The 18,253-nt window shown below is 52.5% G+C and overlaps 1 protein-coding gene across 5 annotated transcripts in view; it reads left to right on the top strand.

Annotated features, from left to right (window-relative positions):
- TMEM131L (transmembrane 131 like) overlaps nt 1-10,078 on the top strand; it is a 175,811-nt gene extending 165,733 nt beyond the window's left edge. Inside the window, exons 31-35 of one of the 5 annotated variants that reach the window (XM_070770100.1) lie at nt 477-556; nt 5,507-5,627; nt 7,516-7,604; nt 8,907-9,046; nt 9,672-10,078. In XM_070770100.1, coding sequence (XP_070626201.1) covers nt 477-556; nt 5,507-5,627; nt 7,516-7,604; nt 8,907-9,046; nt 9,672-9,947 — 706 coding nt within the window. In that variant the 3' untranslated portion in view covers nt 9,948-10,078. Of the gene's footprint in view, nt 1-476; nt 557-4,045; nt 4,167-5,506; nt 5,628-7,512; nt 7,605-8,817; nt 9,047-9,671 lie in introns of those variants that run through there. The other 4 variants (XM_070770099.1, XM_070770102.1, XM_070770101.1 and 1 more) reach the window with 4 other exon arrangements.
- The last annotated feature ends 8,175 nt before the right edge of the window (nt 10,079-18,253 follow it).

Here is an 18,253-nt window from a genome sequence, read left to right as displayed (position 1 = left end):
CAGACAACATAAACAAGCCCATTTACTGAGCGGGGTGAGGTGGGTAGGGTATGTAAGCTGGATTGAGTTTCAGAGTGAGGGGGCAGATAGGTTTTAGGTGCCACGGGACAGGGGGATGTCACAAAAATGAAATTGGATGAGGAAAGCTCTGCGCGAGCTCTTTCTCTTTGGGGTAGAGAATGAACACGGGGTGGAAGGTTGCTGCCCGCTGCAGGGAGGCCGAGTGGGAACTGCAGGGAGGCCGAGTGGGAACTGCAGAGCGTCTGAGCTACTTTAGTTAAAGTTGTGCAGGTGCTGTTTATTAAAACAAGACTTGGCTGGGTCTTAGGAATCTAATATTCTTCAGCCCTTTTTCGGTGTATGCCTTCACGTCTGTAGTATCTATCTGTTTTGGTGTGGGGAAGGATTTATGTCAAGCCCCAGTCAGACTTGTTTGCAGACACTCAGCGGCTCCTCTTCTCCTTGCTCTCCCTCAGCGATGTGAGCGGCCTCCCCGCGCCTGCAGATGCTCCCTGCCCCAGCCTCCCTGCTGGGCCTGCTGCTGCTGAAGAGCAAGGTGAGGCCCATGGCTCCTGCTCCTGCTCAGGTGTCCACGCCACCCTGCTGGCCAGGGAGTTTGAGGGCGGACGGAGCCGGCCTGGGGGTGAGGCCGGACGAGGCCCCCACCTTGAGCTCCTGAGCATCCCTGCCCTCCACCCTGGTGTTCCTGGGGCCCCTTCTGCTAGGACCCTGACCTCCTTCCTGGAAGGGAAGGCGCGGGTGGCCTGTGGCCCCAGAGCGGGGGTGGGAGCCCCTCAACGGGGTCTGCCGCTGCCTTTAGTTCCTCTTCTCATCTGAGAGGGCGGAAAAGCAGGGAGCAGACCAAGTGTCCAGTGCCTCCATTAGCCACGTCGACCACACCCATGTCTTTCCCTGCATGAGCCGAGGCCACATGCTGAGCTCCACGGCCCCTCTGAGCAGGGACAGTGGGGACGGGTGGGGACAGTGGCCGGGGCGTGGACCTGGGGCTGGTGGGAAGGAAAGCCGCTCCGCCCAGGGTCTGTCCCGGAGGCCTCCCCTCTCCTCCTCCTCCCCTCTCCTTCCCATCCCTTCTCGTGCCCTTGTCTCACGTCTCCTGTTTTTTCCTTGGGCCTCCGTCCTGCCTCGCCAGGCGCAGGCTACGCCTGCTGGTCACCCTCAGGGGCACCATCTACCTCTTGCTTTTGCTCATGTCCCTGGTGTAAGGTAAAGGCTGCTCGGCACAGTGGAGCGCGTTAACTTGGAACGCAGGAGGAGGCTCCGTGAGGCTGTCCGATTATCACCAGAAATAAGTTATTTGTGAGTCCAATAAAAATAAGTGTTTTCTATGAAAAAAATACTGTTAAATTCAGTAGTTCTCTGAGACAAGATTTAGAAAGGTTTTTTCTTTGAGGTGATAGAGGGGAGAGAGATTTAGCTCATGATGAGGAAGAAGAAAGCCTGCGTCAAAGCAGGCACGCCTCCCACTTTCTCCTGTGTGTTTCTGTCAGTTGGAGAATCTTTTCTCATCTGCCTGTTGTGCGTATGTGTTTCAAGTGCGTTTTTGCCTCGTCTTTGTTAACAGTCTGCAGTTTACTTTTGTTGTTTAGTTGCTCAGTCGTGTCTGACTCTTTGTGACCCCATGGACTGCAGCACGCCAGGCCTCCCTGTCCATCACCATCTCCTGGAGCTTACTCAAACTCATGTCCATTGAGTCGGTGATGCCACCCAACCATCTCATCCTCTGTCATCCCCTTCTCCTGCCTTCAATCTTTCCCAGCATCAGGGTCTTTTCCATTGAGTCAGTTCTTTGCATCAGGTGGCCAAAGTATTGGAGCTTCAGCTTCAGCATCAGTCCTTCCAGTAAATATTTAGGGTTGATTTCCTTTAGGATTGACTGGTTTGATCTCCTTTCTCTCAAGAGTCTCTTACTACTCTCAAGAGTCTTCTCCAGCACCACAGTTTGAAAGCATCAATTCTTCAACTCAGCCTTCTCTGTGGTCCAACTCTCACATTCGTACACGACTACTGGAAAAACCACAGCTTTGACTACACAGACCTTTGTCGGCAAAGTAATGTGTCTGCTTTTTAATATGCTGTCTAGGTTTGTCATAGCTTTTCTTCCAAGGAGCAAGCATCTTTTAATTTCATGGCTGCAGTCATCATCTTCAGTGACTTCGGAGCCCAAAAAAATAAAACCTGTCACTGTTTCCATTTTTCCCCCATCTGTTTGCCATGAAGTGATGGGACCAGGTGCCATGATCTTAGTTTTTTGAATGTTGAATTAAGTTTGCTTACTTTACTTTTTGGTGACCTGTTAAAATCCCTATTTAGGCCCTTTAGTTTCTGCAGAAACTGCCCTTATTCATAGTCCTTGTCCGCAGGGCCTATCTCAAGCCTCTTCTTCCGCCCCACCCCTCAGCCCCCATGCCAGCCTCTGCCCTCTGCCCCGCTATCACATCCCTGCTGAGCCTTCTCCCCTGTACTGCACGCACCTCCACAGCCACAGGCATGCTTTTGCCCAGGTTTTCCGGCTCCTTTGCCTGTGGCTGAGAGAGTGGAGAACAGCGCACATGACTGGTCGGCCCGCTGTGGACCCCACCCTCCCCACTCCCACACTCAGCGCTCTGCCCTGTCTTCTCTGCCGAGGCCTCCTGTTTGCCTGGGGCAGAGAGGAGCTGGTAGAGGCCTTCAGAAGCTCTGCCCGCCCTGTCCTCCACCCTCTGCTGCAGCCCATGTGTCACAGTGCCGCTGCCGGGCTCTCTCCAAGTGGGCTGCCCCCTCTGCACAGCAGAAGCACTGGGAGCCTCCCTGCCAGCCTGGCCTGAGTGCAGCAGCAGCCTCTCTCCCTTGGCCTCCCGGGCCTGGCAGTCTCTGCAGAGCCGCTTAGAGCAGCATCTGCCTGTTGACAAGCCTCCCGTCCGCCTTGAGGCTGCGGGGCTGGCTGTGCGGTGATGCCTGTGTGTCTGGGGCCCCGCTGCCTCTGTGTCTGTGAGCCCCACTCTGTCCTCAGTCTCCACGCCCACCCTGCCCCTTCTGCTCAGGCTGTGACCTGGGGGTCCTGGTGCAGTCCCCCTCCACTCCCCCAGCTCTCCTGTTCGTCTGGGTCATGCTCCCCTGGGGGGCTGTCCCCCTCCAGCCCCCTGATGGCCCCACCTCTGCTCGGTCGGCCTGGACCCTGCACCACCAGCTGCCGTCTGCCGTCTGTCCTTGGGGCTTTGTGGGCGTCCCAGACTGAACACTTCCCTCCTCAGCCTGCTCCTCACACAGCCTCCCACTCGCACTTTCTTGTTGCTCAGGCAGAGGTCTGGGGCTCATCCTTGACCTCTCAGCCTCTGCCTTTCACATAGACCCAGAGTCTGAGCACATCTCCTCTCAGCCACCGTTATTTCTCACGTGGGGTATCACCACAATCTCCTGACAAGTCTCTGCTTCTGCTCTCACCTCCCCTCACTGTCTCATCTTTTGTTTTTTCTTTTGAGGTACAACTGATACATGCATTTTATTAGTTTCTGGCATATAAGTAATACAGTGATTCAATGTATGTGTGTGCACGCATGCTAAGTCACTTCAGTCATGTCCATGGGATTCTCCAGGCAAGAATAGTGGAGTGGGTTGCTGTGCCCGCCTCCAGGTTTCAATATATGTACATTTTACAAAACAGTCGCCACAGTGAGCCTAGTCAACATGTGTTGCCACCTCACCGTCTGTTGTTAGTACTGCAGCCAGAGGGTGGTGTTGGGTCTGAATCGGATCGCGTCACTGTGGAGAGCGGTGAGGGGTCTGCAGTGCTCACCTGAGCTCAGGCCTGCCTGCCGTGATTCTCTGGACGCTACCAGAGGACAGGAGGCTTGGGTCAGAGGCACAGGATGCTTAGCACAACGAGCAGCCTGAGAGCCTCATAAGCACACTTCTGCAGGTCCTCAGACTTTGAGGGGTGATGTGGGGGGCACCCAGGGCCCACCTGCACCTGCAGTGCTCTGTGGTCGCGTTACAGGAAGGGAGCCCCACGCTTAGGAAACCTACGTGTTTTGGTTTTTAATAATAGGTAGGAGATGACGTCTTTATCACTTTGGACAAAGCAGACTTGCCCCTTGCTCTACACTTGAGACCTTCCCCACATCTCCTGAGACCTTGTTCAGTGGCTGTCCTTGGAAAGACAGGTCAGAATGTGGGCGGCCAGAGCACCCTCTCGGGGGCGTGGAGACGCCTGAGACCCCCAGAGACGGTCTCACAGCAGCATGCACGCACCTCGTCTCTGTGTGGTCCTGGCCGCTGGTTCGTTTGCTCGTGAGCATGTGACTCTAGAAGCAGTTCTTGGTGAATTTGACTGACAGAACGGGAACCAGATCTCTTCATCAGCTCATCCAGCCTCTGGTTCCAGCGGCTCTCACCAGGACTCGGGACAGGATGCATTGCCCTTCAGGACTGAGCACAGGGTCTGGGCCCAGCCGCTGAGCCAGCCCTAAAGCACCAGGGTGGTCCTAGGAGGCAGGCCTCATCTTTGAGGGACCCCCACTGCTGTGGTAGCTACGTCGTCTCCAGTGGTGTTTCTTTAAATGCTGGAGGGTCACTGGGACCATCTTGAGCTGCACGTCTCCAGGTCTGCAGGCGGGTGATTACCACCAGCTCCCCGAGGGCTCATAGGATGCCTGCAAAGTGAGTGTTGTGTCCACACGCTGGGCCCCCACGGTGGACCCGCCTCCTCTAGGAGCACAGGCAGGCAGTGCCCCCGCCTCCTCTAGGAGCACAGGCAGGCAGTGCCCCCGTGTGGCCGGCTGGCTGGTGAATCTTTCAGTCCCGAGTGCATTTCCAACAGCTGAGTCTAGTCTTTCCTTGTGGAGGCCCGGCCTGTGTGCAGATGGCCAGCTTGTCTCTAATCTCTGCCACCAACCAGTGGCGTGTGTCTGTCCGTCCAGCTCTCCGTGCATCCCACAGATGGCTGGGCAGCAGCTGTGGTGGTGAAGGTGGAGGCCCGTGTAAGTCCTGGCAGGTGCTGGCTGGGAGGAGCAGAGGCCTGGGTACCTGGGGCAGCTTTAGGAGACGGTTCAGAACCGCGTGGGGGGTGTCGGCTGACCCCGCAAGCAGGCCTTCCACAGCACGGGGGAGCCGGGATAGGTACCTCCCAGGAAGGCGTGGGGGCGGCTCTGGAAAGCGGGGCTCACTCATGTCCACCCCGCCCCCGCGCCCTGAGCCTCCTGGGGCCGAGGCCGCCGCCCCTCCTCTGCCACAGAATTATGTGTCTCTTGTCACGGCGCCATTGCCCCAGCTTCTTCCTGCCTGTTGTGTCTCTGCTCACCTGAACGTCAGCCTGTTCATGGCCGTGTCCTGGAACCCTGACGGGGCTTTGCAGGAAGCAGGCCCTCCATGCTGAGGAGTCACTCCCGTGACCTCGTTATCCGCGGTGCTGGGCGTGGCAGGCCCGTGGGGGACGTGGGGGTGCTGTCTGGGGGCGAGGAGGTGCGTGCCCTGCGGGAAGCGGGGCTGAGAGGGCTGCTCTCTCCCACAGGTCTCTGTGCTCCAGGGGACCTGTGGCCCGCGCAGCCCGTGTGTGTGACCGGCGGCTTCGGCTGCGCCCTGGAGAGCGGCGGGCCGGCCGCGCTGCCCCCGCCCGCCGCCGTGCCCAGCAGGTACGTGCTCCCGCGGCCTGGGGGCCCCGCGTGCGGGGCTGGGAGCCGGTCCTCACGGCAGCCTGGGTGCCCAGCAGGTACCTTCTCCCGCCCAGGGCGGGGCTGGGAGCCTGTCCTCGCCGCAGTCTGACCCGGCTGCCTCCGCAGCCTCTCGGCGGGGTGTTGCCATCTGCCTTTCGGACTTGAGTTGCGATGTCTGAGAAATTGTAAGCCAGAAATTGAGGGAAGCCCGGAAGGAAGCCAGTAACCACATCAGTGCTTTCCTTTTTAAATGGAACAGATGAAAGGAACAACTGAAAAAACAAAAACAGCCCGTCATAATTCCTCCTCGCTAACGGAACAGGAATTTCTGTTTTCCACAGCATTAATCTTGAACACATTTAAAGCTTTTTAAGATCGAATAGTTTGCGTATTGAAAAATAGTTACACAATGGCCGCGTCTTAGACTTACCATTGGATTTATCATTTGATGATGAACACTTGAGAAAATGTTAATATCTGTGTTTTATCAGAATCCATTTGAGGTTTTTTAGGGGCTCCAGCTTATTACAAAGTTGTTACTTTCTTGTTCTGTAATGAAGATCCAGATTGCAATTGGGATCAAAGCATCTACCGAGAATCCCATTCTGTATGGCGCGGTTCACGGGAGCTGAGTGCTGGCCTGGCCAGCGGAGGTGGTCGTTAGCGCGGGTGTGAGAGAGTCCCAGAGTGGGTGCCCTAACCCCCAGCGGCATCCGGCTCTCCTGCTGCAGACAGAGCCACAGCCGTGGATCCTGCCTCTGGTTTCACTTCACAAACCTGGCTGGGGTTTTTTTTTGTTTTTTTGTTTTTTTCAGAATATGATAGCTATTAGTTAGAAGGGAGAGCAGTTTTCTTTCAAATATTAGTCCTGCTTACATGGCTGTACACCTAACTAGGGGTGAGAAGTTTTTGCAGTCTGAGTGGAAGTACTTCTCTGGCAAACTGAAAGCCAGGTTTTGATCCATTCCCCTATCCATGCAGAATTTATTTGTTTTGCTTCATTTGAAAAGAGCTCCCCTGCTCCCCTTTCACCCAAATACTCACTGGACTCAAGAGCTCAAACTCTACCTCTGACTTTCTTTGGAATTATAATCAATGTGTACAGCATGGTGATTTGATATTTTTATAGTTACAAAATGATCATCATCACATAAAGACTTACCTCTGTCTCTCTCACCAGAGTGCTACAGCATTACTGACTGTGTTCGCTATGCTGTACATTAATTACGTCCCCTTGATGGACCTAGAGTCTGTCATACAGAGTGAAGCAGGTCAGAGAAAAACATATATATTAACGCATATATATAGAATCTAGAAAAATAGTACAGATGAATCTATTTGCGGGGCAGGACTAGAGACACAGATGTAGAGAGCAGACCTGTGGACTCAGCAAGGGAAGGAGGGGGGGACGAGGTAAGAGCGTAGCCCTGACGTATATACACTACCATGAAAAAATAGGTAGAAAGACCCTGTTGTGTAGCCGTGGTAGCTCAGCTCGGTGCTCTGTGGTGACCTAGAGGGTGGGCTGGGGCGTCGGGGGAGGCCCCCGAGGGAGGGGGTACGTGTATGTGCACGGAGGTTCACGTCATCGCACAGCAGAAACTCACATGACGTAAAGCAGCTGTAATCCAGTAAGAGAAGGGAGGGGGGGTGTCCGGTCCCAGCCGTCCCTCCTGCCGCACTGTATTGTTGGTGGTGAGCCTGGAGTTGGTCTTTGATCCTGTGACGATAAAGTTCTTCTTTTATTTTCCCAAACTGAAGAACTCGCAGTGATGAGGATGCTGGACAGTAAGATCCTTTTCCTCTTTCTTTCCTTGGTCTGTCGACATCCTGTTTCTGAAACTAGACCCCTTGTTTTCTATAGCAGTTTCATTGATTGGAACGCCACGTGTGAAGGCCAGTTTCCCAGTGTGTACTGCCCCCTGGAACTGAACGACTACAATGCCTTTCCAGAAGGTAAAGCTGCTTGGACAGTCCCAGTGACATCCTTTTATTCTCAGAAAGTCAAAGCCGAAAGGGTGTGTGTACTTAGGGCGCTGCTGCTGCTGCTGCTAAGTCACTTCAGTCGTGTCTGACTCTGTGTGACCCCATAGACGGCAGCCCACCAGGCTCCCCCGTCCCTGGGATTCTCCAGGCAAGAACACTGGAGTGGGTTGCCATTTCCTTCTCCAGTGTATGAAAGTGAAAAGTGAAAGTGAAGTCGCTCAGTCGTGTCCGAGCCTCAGCGACCCCATGGATTGCAGCCTACCAGGCTCCTCCATCCATGGGATTTTCCAGGCAGGAGTACTGGAGTGGGGTGCCGTTGCCTTCTCCAACTTAGGGCGCTAGCTGCAGAGAAAGTGCCTTTGCGAGTCATCTTCCAGCTGTCCGCCGAGCCTTCATGTGGGTGCCGCACGCTTGCCTTTGTAATGTTATATGGCCTCAAAAAGCCTGCTAGACCCAGGGGTCTGGGGACATGTACAAATAACCCTGCTCTATTTAGTCCTTCAGATTCGGTGGAACAGGGCCTTTTGGACCTACGTGAACCTGAATGGGCACTATCTGTTGGGGGGCTGGGTCTTTCCCTGTTAGTTACTCTTTTCAGGCAGACAAGTCCCAAGAGAGGTAGAATGATTCACGTGCTTGTTCCTCAGCATGTTCTGACTCTTACACCCCTGGATAGCGCTGCAGAAGGAAGGGAAAGCGCACGGAGGGGAAACTGATGAATCGCAGATGCTTGTGCTCAAGTGTGTTGATGTGCAGATGCTTGTGCGGATCTGGGTTCTGATGCATGCAGTGCTCCATGGCAACCACAAGGGGGTGCTGTGGTCGCTGTCTTCCTGTGCGTGAGGCTGTGTTTATGCCTTCTTACTGCCGTCTGAGAAATGCCTGGTCTCCTCCTGCCTTTATCAGTGCATGTGGTGTATGTGCAGATGGCCAACGTTGGCATGACAGGCAATAAAAGAAAAGTTTAAGGACTAGAAAGAACCATGACACTCTAAGTGTACAGTAGTATTTACTACTATAAAGCATAGCACTATTACAGCGTACTCTGTATATTACAGAGTTCCCCCAGATTATCACACACAGAAAATGAAGCCCAGAGGAAGAACTTCCTCACTGAGGGCTTACCAGGTGCTGTGTTTCATGGAGTAATTATTTTATGTCTGTCTTTAACTTGTCAACACAGTAAGTCCTTGAAAGCTTATTGCCTGAGGGTGAGAATTCCATTCTCTCCTGAACCGTGTTCTGCTCTGCTGATGTCTCCGCTCTTTGCAGAAGGCATGAACTACCCCAGCGGCTTCCCCTGTCCTGCTGAGGTTCAGACGGACTTCATTGACCACAGCTCCCCGTCTGCCTGGGGCAGCCCCCCCAGCGTGCCGACCGCCTGGGGACACGCCAGTCTCATCAGCTCTCCGGTCAGTGCCGCCTGCCCTGCTGTGCCCTGGGTTCTTCCGCCGCCCCCGTCATCCTGGGTTAGGGTTGGGTGCAGATGCGCCGGAGCCTAGTTTGCTCCCCTGGGTCGCTAGCTCCTCTCTGCAGGAGCCTCCCAGGTGGGCGGATGGACGGGGGCCTGCAGACGTTGGCAGTCAGGATGCCCTAAACCGCATCAAGGAGAGAGGGTTGTCAGTGACGCTGCACCTGGGCCAGGAAGCCCTACGGGAGGCAGGTGGGCTCCTGTGGCCCCGCTGACCTTCCGCCTGTGGGAGGAGAGGAGATGAACCTTCCAGGAAGGTCAGGCAGGGTCACCCATGGGTCTGGAGGGCTTCCCCCCGGTCATACCTGCTCCACCGCGTTTTTACAGATAGAGGGCATTCGACCTGAAATGAGCTTATCTAGTTGGATGGGAATTTCATGACCTTCTGTTTGAGTAAAGGAGTTAGAGACACCAAGGTGGTTGAGGATAGTGTGGTGGCATCCAGGCGGCCGGGGTCCATTCCACTGCGGCAGCCCCGAGGATGCAGTCAGCCTTGACATTGCTTTCTAAGGCTTCTTTATTTCTTTACATGTTTCCTTTCTCCCCCCTCCTCGTGCATGCCTCAGCCCTACCTCACAAGCACCCGAAGCTTGTCTCCAATGTCTGGACTTTTTGGTTCCATCTGGGCCCCGCAAAGCGACGTGTATGAGAATTGCTGCGCCATCAACCCCACCACGGAACACTCGGCTCACATGGAGAACCAGGCAGTCATGTGCAAGGAGTATTACCCCGGGTTTAACCCGTTCCGTGCCTACATGGACCTGGACATATGGACTAGCACAGCGAACAGGAATGCAAACTTCCCACTGTCGAGAGACTCGAGCTACTGTGGGAACGTATGAAAAGGATTCGAGTCTAAACAATGTGAATAAAGAGGCTTGTGTTTGGGTGACTAGCGTAAACTGGTGTTGAGATAGATTGACGTTGGTGGATATTTTGGCACTTTTATATGAAAATAAATTTTTTTATGAAATCTGGGTGCTCTGTTTTTTTAACCCTTCACAAATCGGTGATAGAAACAAAGCCTCATGACTCCAGAAATGCGTCGACATGCCAGATATTCACATCGGAACCAGGACGGCATCTAAGAAGGTAAGAGTGGGGAAAGAAGGGGCTGTGGTGGGTCCACCTCCATGAGCATCGGCTCCCCGGGAGCTTGCAAAAAGCCACCTTGATCGGGTAGCATTCCCAGGTATGCTGTCATAATTGGCCCACGGCTCAGGTGGGGAGATTTTGTTGAAACAAGCCTCCGGTTTTGGGAACCTCACTGCCAGTCACTTGCCTGGACACACCGGTCCTGGTGGGCACGGCTGCGGGGTGGAGCAGAGCCCAGCACTGTTCTGCTGACACGTGGCAGGCATGTTCCCTCGTCTCCATCAGGCCAGTCCCGGGGGGCGGCAGCAACAGGGACGTGCTGGTAAGTGTGTCAGGGTTCCCTCCGAGCGAGCAGGCCGAGTCCACAGACGAGCTCTGAGCAGGTCACAGAGCTGGTGCGTGGTCACCAGGCCAGTGTGTATTTGCTTGTCAGTGATTTTAGAGATTCACCTGATGTTGGAATTACCTGATTGCATGTATAAACTTTGAAAACTTTTCAACTTTTAATAAAAATGGCTTATTTTTACATGTTGTGTCTTTATTGGAATTTGAGTGGGATGTCAGCTTCGCTTGCTTTTTCTTTCTCATGGTCTTGTGGGGCCTGGGTGAGGAGGGTACTGCTGCTGCTGTAAGTCGCTTCAGTCGTGTCCGACTCTGTGTGACCCCATAGACAGCAGCCCAACAGGCTCCCCGTCCCTGGGATTCTCCAGGCAAGAATACTGGAGTGGGTTGCCATTTCCTTCTCCAATGCTTGAAAGTGAAAAGTGAAAGGGAAGTCGCTCAGTCGTGTCCAACTCTTAGCGACCCCATGGACTGCAGCCCACCAGGCTCCTCCATCCATGGGATTTTCCAGGCAAGAGTACTGGAGGGTAAGTGGGCTGTAATCTGGGACTGCCCTCCTGCAGGGAGCACCAGCTGGCATGCATGGCTGCTGGAACGCTCAGGCTACTGACCCCGTCCTTAGAACTGAATAGTACTGAAAAGTCGTTTGGGTTCTAGGTGTGCACCCAAAGGAACAGAAACAAACCCTGTGCACCGTGTTCACTGAAGCACTGTTCACAGTAGCCGAAAGGCGGAAACAACCCCAGTGTCCACCGACGGGAGACAGTAAGCAGACTGCGGTGAGTGCACAGCGGGCACTGGTCAGCCTCGGGAGGGAAGAGAGTTCTGACGCTTGCTGCAGCGCAGGTGAACTCGGAAAAGAAGCCGAGTGTAGTAGCCAGTTACTAAGGGCCAGGAGTACGTGATTCCACTGTGATGAAGAGTTTAGTGTGGTCGGGGTTAGTCAAGAAATGGAATAGAGGTTACCAGGGGCTTGTGGGAGTGGGGAGTGGGGCTGGATGGGGACCAGCCCCCATGTAGGGGACAGGTACATGCTGGCTTGGGGGAGGCTGGCACCTCGTATGCAGACAGCGCGGGGACTGTGGCCTCAAGAAATCTGAAGGTTGTGGGAGTTTAGGGCTGGAGGTAGTGGGGGTGTCCATCCTTGGCCTCTGTGGACGGTTCTAGAGGGGCCTCTTTGGGAGATGGGGCCGGAGCTCTGAGCCAAGGCCCCTGTTTCGAAGAGGAGGCAGTGGCTGAGAAGACGGGAGAAATTGCTGGGGAGGCAGTGGCCACGATGGCGTGAAGGCAGGAAGGTGGTCAGACGAGCCCCGAGGGCTGGTCAGGCTGTGACCTGCCCGGTGCCCTCAGCCAGGCCAGCCACAGCCAGCTGACATGGGAGACGAGGTGGCCATAGAGAAGACGTGGGGGGAGCTGAGCCTATGTGTGCGGGGTGCCAGGGGCAGGGACCACTGGGCAGAAAGGGAGCAGGCAGGCCTGGGGGTCACCTGCAGGCACCTGAGCCTTGGCACACAGGGCAGTGCATCTCCCCGGGCGGGTGGGCAGCGGAGACCTGAGCGGGGTGAGTCTGTTAGAGAAGGGACAGGATGCCCACTGTTGGTGGCACGTCATGGCCTGTGGACTGTTGTGTGGATCAGGTCATCCTGGAACACAGCGACTGCTGACTCCACCCAGCAGTGCACAGCCTGAGATGCTCATCCAGTCCCTCGCAGAGAATGTCTGTGGCCTTTGCTCCGGTAACAGGACAGCAGGGGCCAGGCCTCGCGGCGGCAGCACACGCATCTGCTTGTTCGGCTACTGCTGTGTGGGGTTTGTGTGGCAGCCTCAGAGCTGACACGGTCCTCCCCTCGTGTCCTGTTCATTGTCTGGCGTAGTGTGTGAATCACGGGAGTGTGTGGGAAGGAGTGAGTGGAGGGACGTGTGTGAGCACCAGTATCTCGTAGCTGAAGAGAGTCTTCATGATTAGAGAATAATTCCATTATTCTGTGGCTGACCACAAGCAAAGGAAGAGAATCACCACAGTTCTTTACGTGCTAAACGTACTTCCTTGCTTTTACAGGCTGAGCTCCATGTACAGAGCTCTTCAGGACAGTCGTCACGATGTTGAATAATACTACCACCTGGGAAACTTGTGGACGCCTAGAGTAAGCGAAGCAGCAGAGGAGGCCAGCCCTGCCTTCCAGGAGCTTTGATTTTAGTGGAAGACTTACCAACTAACATCCCCTTTGGGACCAGACTTTGTGGGGTCTTAACTCCAGCTTTATCATATATTTAACTTTCTCATTGTTAAGTTTGAGCAAGCTCCGGGCGTTGGTGATGCACAGGGAGGCCTGGCGTGCTGCAGTCCATGGGGTCACAAAGAGTCCGACATGACTGAGCAGCTGAACTGAACTGAACTAACTTTCCTGTGCCTCGGTTTCCTCTTTCTGTAATATAGGGATAACAATGGTAACATACTTCATAGAGTTGTGAGGATTAAGTGAAAGTCGCTCAGTCGTGTTCCACTCTTTGCAACTTCATGGACTATACATGGAATTCTCCAGGCCAGAATACTAGAGAAGGTAGCCTTTCCCTTCTCCAGGGGATCTCCCCAACCCAGGGATTGAACTCAGGTCTCCCGCATTGCAGGCGGATTCTTTACCAGCTGAGCCACAAGGGAAGCCCAAGAATACTGGAGTGGGTAGCCTGTCCCTTCAGGGAAGGATCTTCCCGACCCAGGAATCAAACTGGGGTTTCCTGCATTGCAGGTGAATTCTTTACCAACTGAGCTCTCAGGGAAGCCTGAGGATTAAATGAGTGTTCAGATAGTGCTTGGCACATAGTAAACGCTTGGCTACCATTAGTATCCGATGTAATTACTAACATCAGTTTAAATGAACACAAAACAACAGGATACATAGGACGTTAAATCTCAGGTTGAGTAGTGGCCAGGCGAAGCAGGCCGTTATACGTTGCTGATGAGATGGCAGCATGTTTGGCAATGTGTATTAGGTACCTTGAAAACTTCCAGGAATTGACTCTTAAGGAAAACAGTAAAAAAAAAAAAAAAAAAAAAAAATTCATGCACAAAAATCAGGTATCAGTTTTCTGTTGTTGCTTTAAAAAGTTCCCACAAACTTAGTGGCTTAAAAGAATACGAATGTATCATCTGACAGCTTTGTAGGTCAGAAATCCAACACAAGTTCTGCTGGGCCAAAATCAAGGTGTTGGCAAGGCGGAATTCCTTTAGGAATTACCACCTAGAGCAAGGTGATGCTCTGGGGAAGAATCTGCTCCTTTCTCGACTTCCCCAGCTTTTAAAAGCAGCTTACATTTCTTGGCTCGCGGCCCCCGTCTGCCGTCTTCAAATCCAGCAACGTGGCCTCCCTCTGACTCTGATACCGTTGTCACATCTTTTTTTTTCTGACCACAGTTGGGAAAGGTTCTCTTCTTTCAAAGACCCATGTGATTAGATTGGGCCCACCCAGAGAATCTCCCCATCTCAAGGTTCCTAACTGAATCATGCCTTCAGAGTCACACGTTTTCACCATGCAGTCACACGTTCAGAGCCTCCAGAGTTAGGACGCAGGCATCTCTGGGACAGGGGCATTGTTCTGCCTCTGATGTGTTAGTATATTCGTCCCAGTGTTTAGAACAGCGCTGAGCTACAAATGCTCTACAACAGGAATATGTTTAAATTACAGTACATACAGATGTTGGAGTATGAGGAAGCCTCTAAAAATCATTGGAAGAGGATGACACGGGCAGTGAAAGGCAGGATGCAGTTTCTGAGCAGCAGGAGCCCATCTGGACTTGGGGGAGGAGGGGGCGCACCATCTGGTGGGCGGCATTGTGAGTGGTTTTCATTTTCTTTTCTTTTTTTGGTATTTCCTATTATAAGTATGTATAACTATTATTCCCCCTTCTCTAAAAACTTTTAATTAAATCTTAAGGGAATGTATGTTTTATTTAACAATGGTGAAAGTAAGTATGCTAAAAACAAACGCTAAAGTCAATAAAATTTACATTATGCTGTAAAAGAACATAATTTAAAGGCAAAGGCAAAGTGAAACTTTCACTAAGCATTCCCTAATAAAAACCCTATAAAATGAGGCATGTAGTAATTACTTGGGCTAGGATTAAAGGCACATAAGAATGTCTTTAAACATTCTATAGCCAACATACAAAATGTAATGCAGTCTAATTATAATTAGTTAAAATACAACTTAAAATATATATATGTTTATGCAAACTCAAATTAACATTTCAAAATAATTATTTCTGTGTGACCCATACATTTGCATAATTTAATACTCACACTGGAGTGCAGAGAAGATGTCAGTAAAACGATGTATTTATTATTTGTGTATGCATAATATCAGAGAAGGAATGGCAACTCACTGCAGTACTCTTGCTTGGAAAGTCCCATGGACAGAGGAGCCTGGTGGGCTGCAGTCCATGGGGTCGCTAGAGTCGGACACGACTGAGCGACTTCCCTTTCACTTTTCACTTTCATGCATTGGAGAAGGAAATGGCAACCCACTCCAGTGTTCTTGCCTGGAGAATCCCAGGGACGGGGCAGCCTGGTGGGCTGCCGTCTCTGGGGTCGCACAGAGTTGGACACGACTGAAGCGACTTAGCAACAGCATGCATAATATATGTAGTAATTCAAAGGAAAACTCTTAATTTAGAAGCTGAAAACAAAACCTTCACCCAGTGTCATCTCATCTGATGGATGTGTATTTCTGTGACCTCAGGACTGTGTGGACAGCGACACTGACAGGAAACGCGGCCGCTTGGCCTGCTTCACTCTGCAAAGCAAGTCCTGCCTCAGAAGCAGCAAGCAGTCTGGGTGAGGCCGTGTCCCCCAGTCCATTGCGTGTTCCAGAACCGCGGTGCTGCTGAAAAGAAACCAACCACACATTTGCCTGCCTTTAATTAAAAAGGTCATTAAATCAGAATAATGTGTCAGAATCGAGACCTGGTTGTGTATTAGTTGGGATAGGCTAGGTTTCAGTGCAGAACAAACAGATCCCCAAACAGGGCTCGGTGACACTTCAGGGCAAGGGCCCCCGGCGGGACTCGGCGTCCAGGGCGTCCAGACCATCCAGACCGCTGAGCTCGGGCGCTTGGCGTCTCCGCGCGGTCTCGCTGTTGACACCCACAGGAGTGGCAGCAGGGCGCAGCGGGTTTGCCTGGCTCGGGCCGGGGGAGACTCACTGTGCTCTGACTGTCACTTCTGCCCACAGCCAGTTGGTTGACTGGAACCAGTCACATGGTCCCAGTCGAGAGGAAATAGAGGCTTCCATGCGTCAGAGCTGAGGCAAGTGGATGCTGCTGAGCATTCCTAAAACTGAACGGCACTGCACAGTCTTGGAGAAGTGTCTGTCTTTGCCTGCTAGCTGGAGAGATTCATGGTGTCTAAGCCCCAGGCGGCCAGCACAGCCCAGGCCACCTTGTGGGGAAGAGGTTCCGCAGAGCCAGCAGACGCTGCCTTTCAGCCCCGCCATCCCAAGAGCGCCCCAAAGTCACTCACCCCAGGCGGCAGCGCCCGCGCCAACGGGCCCCCACATCCTGGGGGAGCGAGATGCAGCTCATACCCCCGTGGAGATCTGACTCCTCCAACACAGTGAGTGTTCCCTGTGTGGCTGCTGCTTCAGAAAAATAAGGCCTAAGATTACGGTCACATGTGTCAGCTGCTGAATAGCTATTCACAAACAGCCTGCCAGAGTAACAAGTAAGCCTGAAATACTATGAAGGGAGCCATGAAGGGAGTCACTGCTGGAGGAATTCTGAGGCAGAACTTGGAGAAACAGGTAGTGGCTATACTGGAAGTAACACGGTTTCCTGTGTTTCACTTCTCGATGGGAAGTGAAAGTCTGGTCAAGTTCATCTGGGGATAAGATGAAGGCTGAAGCAGTTTTAAGCTCATGATTTCATGCCCGGCCTGTATTAAGAAGGATGATCAAAACAATTCTGGGATGTTAGTCTAGCTGTCCAATGCAAGACAGCCTCCGGGGCTGGGCAAATGCTAGATAAGGCAATAGACATGCGAGTGTGCATAAAAGAAGGGTTAGGCTGGTATGGTGGCCAGAAATGAAAAGCGGGCCTGAGACATGTTTCAGAGATGGGGACTGTAGGGCCAGGCAGAGGGAACGTGGCCACAGAGGAGGGGTCATCGCTGCCGATAGTCAACACCAAATGCTTTCTCACTAGCCCAACCAGAAATCTTGCTTTACAAACTTCTAGGGTTTTGCACACAGCAACCAAATCCTTTCCCCTCCCTCTCATATGGTTACTCTTCCACCTGGGTATTGACTTAAAACCACTGTGGGCTCTTGAATCACTTTTTAAGAATAAGTGGAAATATATTTATTGTTTCTTCTGTTATAGAAAATATGGATAAGCAAAAAAATAAATAAAATGAAAACCAGTGTAATCCTACCACCCACCAAGCAACACTTGACATTTTGGTACATTTCCTTCCAGACTTGTGTATATGTGTGTTTTTACAAAAATAGGATATACACACTATTCTGTGAAATACTTTTCTCATTTAATATTCTGTAAAAAGCTAGATTTCTTTCTGAATGCCTATCAGAAGTTTTACTGATATTTCTCATTCAGTGTGTCAACACCAAACACCACTTCTTATCTATCCCTTATTAAATCTATGCCTGAGTTTGTTCAGTTACTAACATATTCCTTGTTGCATCTTCTGAGCCCACAATAGGGGCCCGGACACTGGATAGTTACAGATAAGTCTGCCCAGACACTCTCTCTTCCCAACCGTTTTCATGTTTAATTGGTCACTGAGTCATTCATTCAACACATATTTATTCCATCTGTCCTGACACACCTTGTGAGCGGTCTGTGTCCTTATGATGTGCTCATTCAATAACTGAGCAACTGTTGTGCACCAGACTTTGTTCTGTGCTCTGGATGAACCAGATAGGCATACTCCCTTCTTCAGGGCACCAGGAATCTACGGGGGGAAATGAACAGTGCAACGCTGCACTAGTCCTTGATTACTGCAGAGCAAATGACCCCTGAGCTTAGTGACTTAAAATAACAAGTCTTACGTCACAGTTTCTGCGGGTCAGGAATCGTGGCTCTGCTCGGCGCCTTCTGCCTCAGAGTTTCACCCACAACTGCAGCCGGGGTGTGAGTCAGGGCTGCAGTTGCCTTCGAGTTAAGCAAGCAGCAGGGCGGCGGGGGGAGGTGAAGTTCATTTCCACGCTCATTCACATAGTCGTCGGCAGGATTCAGCATTTTGCAGATTGTTGATGGCAGACTGCTCTCTCCAGTAGGATAGCTGGCTTCAACAGAACAAGCAAGCGGAGGGTGGAGGCGGGAGAGACAGAGGGAAGGGAAGAGAAAGGGGAGGAAGAAGCTGCATCTTTGGGACACAATTTCAGAAGCATGCCATCACGTTGCCACATGCTCTTTGTGAGAAGTATGTCCCTAGGTCCTGCGCCCACTTACGGGGTGGAGACAAGCAGTAGTGGGGGTCCCGGGGAGCCATGTTCAAAGGTTGCCTGCCCCTATCACAAGTGGACAAGACAGCTCCAGCTCCAGCTCAGCACTAGGAAGGGGACGAAATGGGAGAAGACGAAGCGTGCCTGGGAGACGCCTCAGTGAGCCGGCAGGAGAGACCTCAGGCGAGAACAGTTGCGGGGCCCGACGGCAAGCAGGGGCCTGTGTGCGAACACCCAGGCTCTCCCTGACGGAG

This window comes from Bos indicus, chromosome 17 (assembly GCF_029378745.1).
Source record: "Bos indicus isolate NIAB-ARS_2022 breed Sahiwal x Tharparkar chromosome 17, NIAB-ARS_B.indTharparkar_mat_pri_1.0, whole genome shotgun sequence".
NCBI lineage: Eukaryota > Metazoa > Chordata > Mammalia > Artiodactyla > Bovidae > Bos > Bos indicus.
This window is presented reverse-complemented; position numbering and strand designations above follow the sequence as displayed.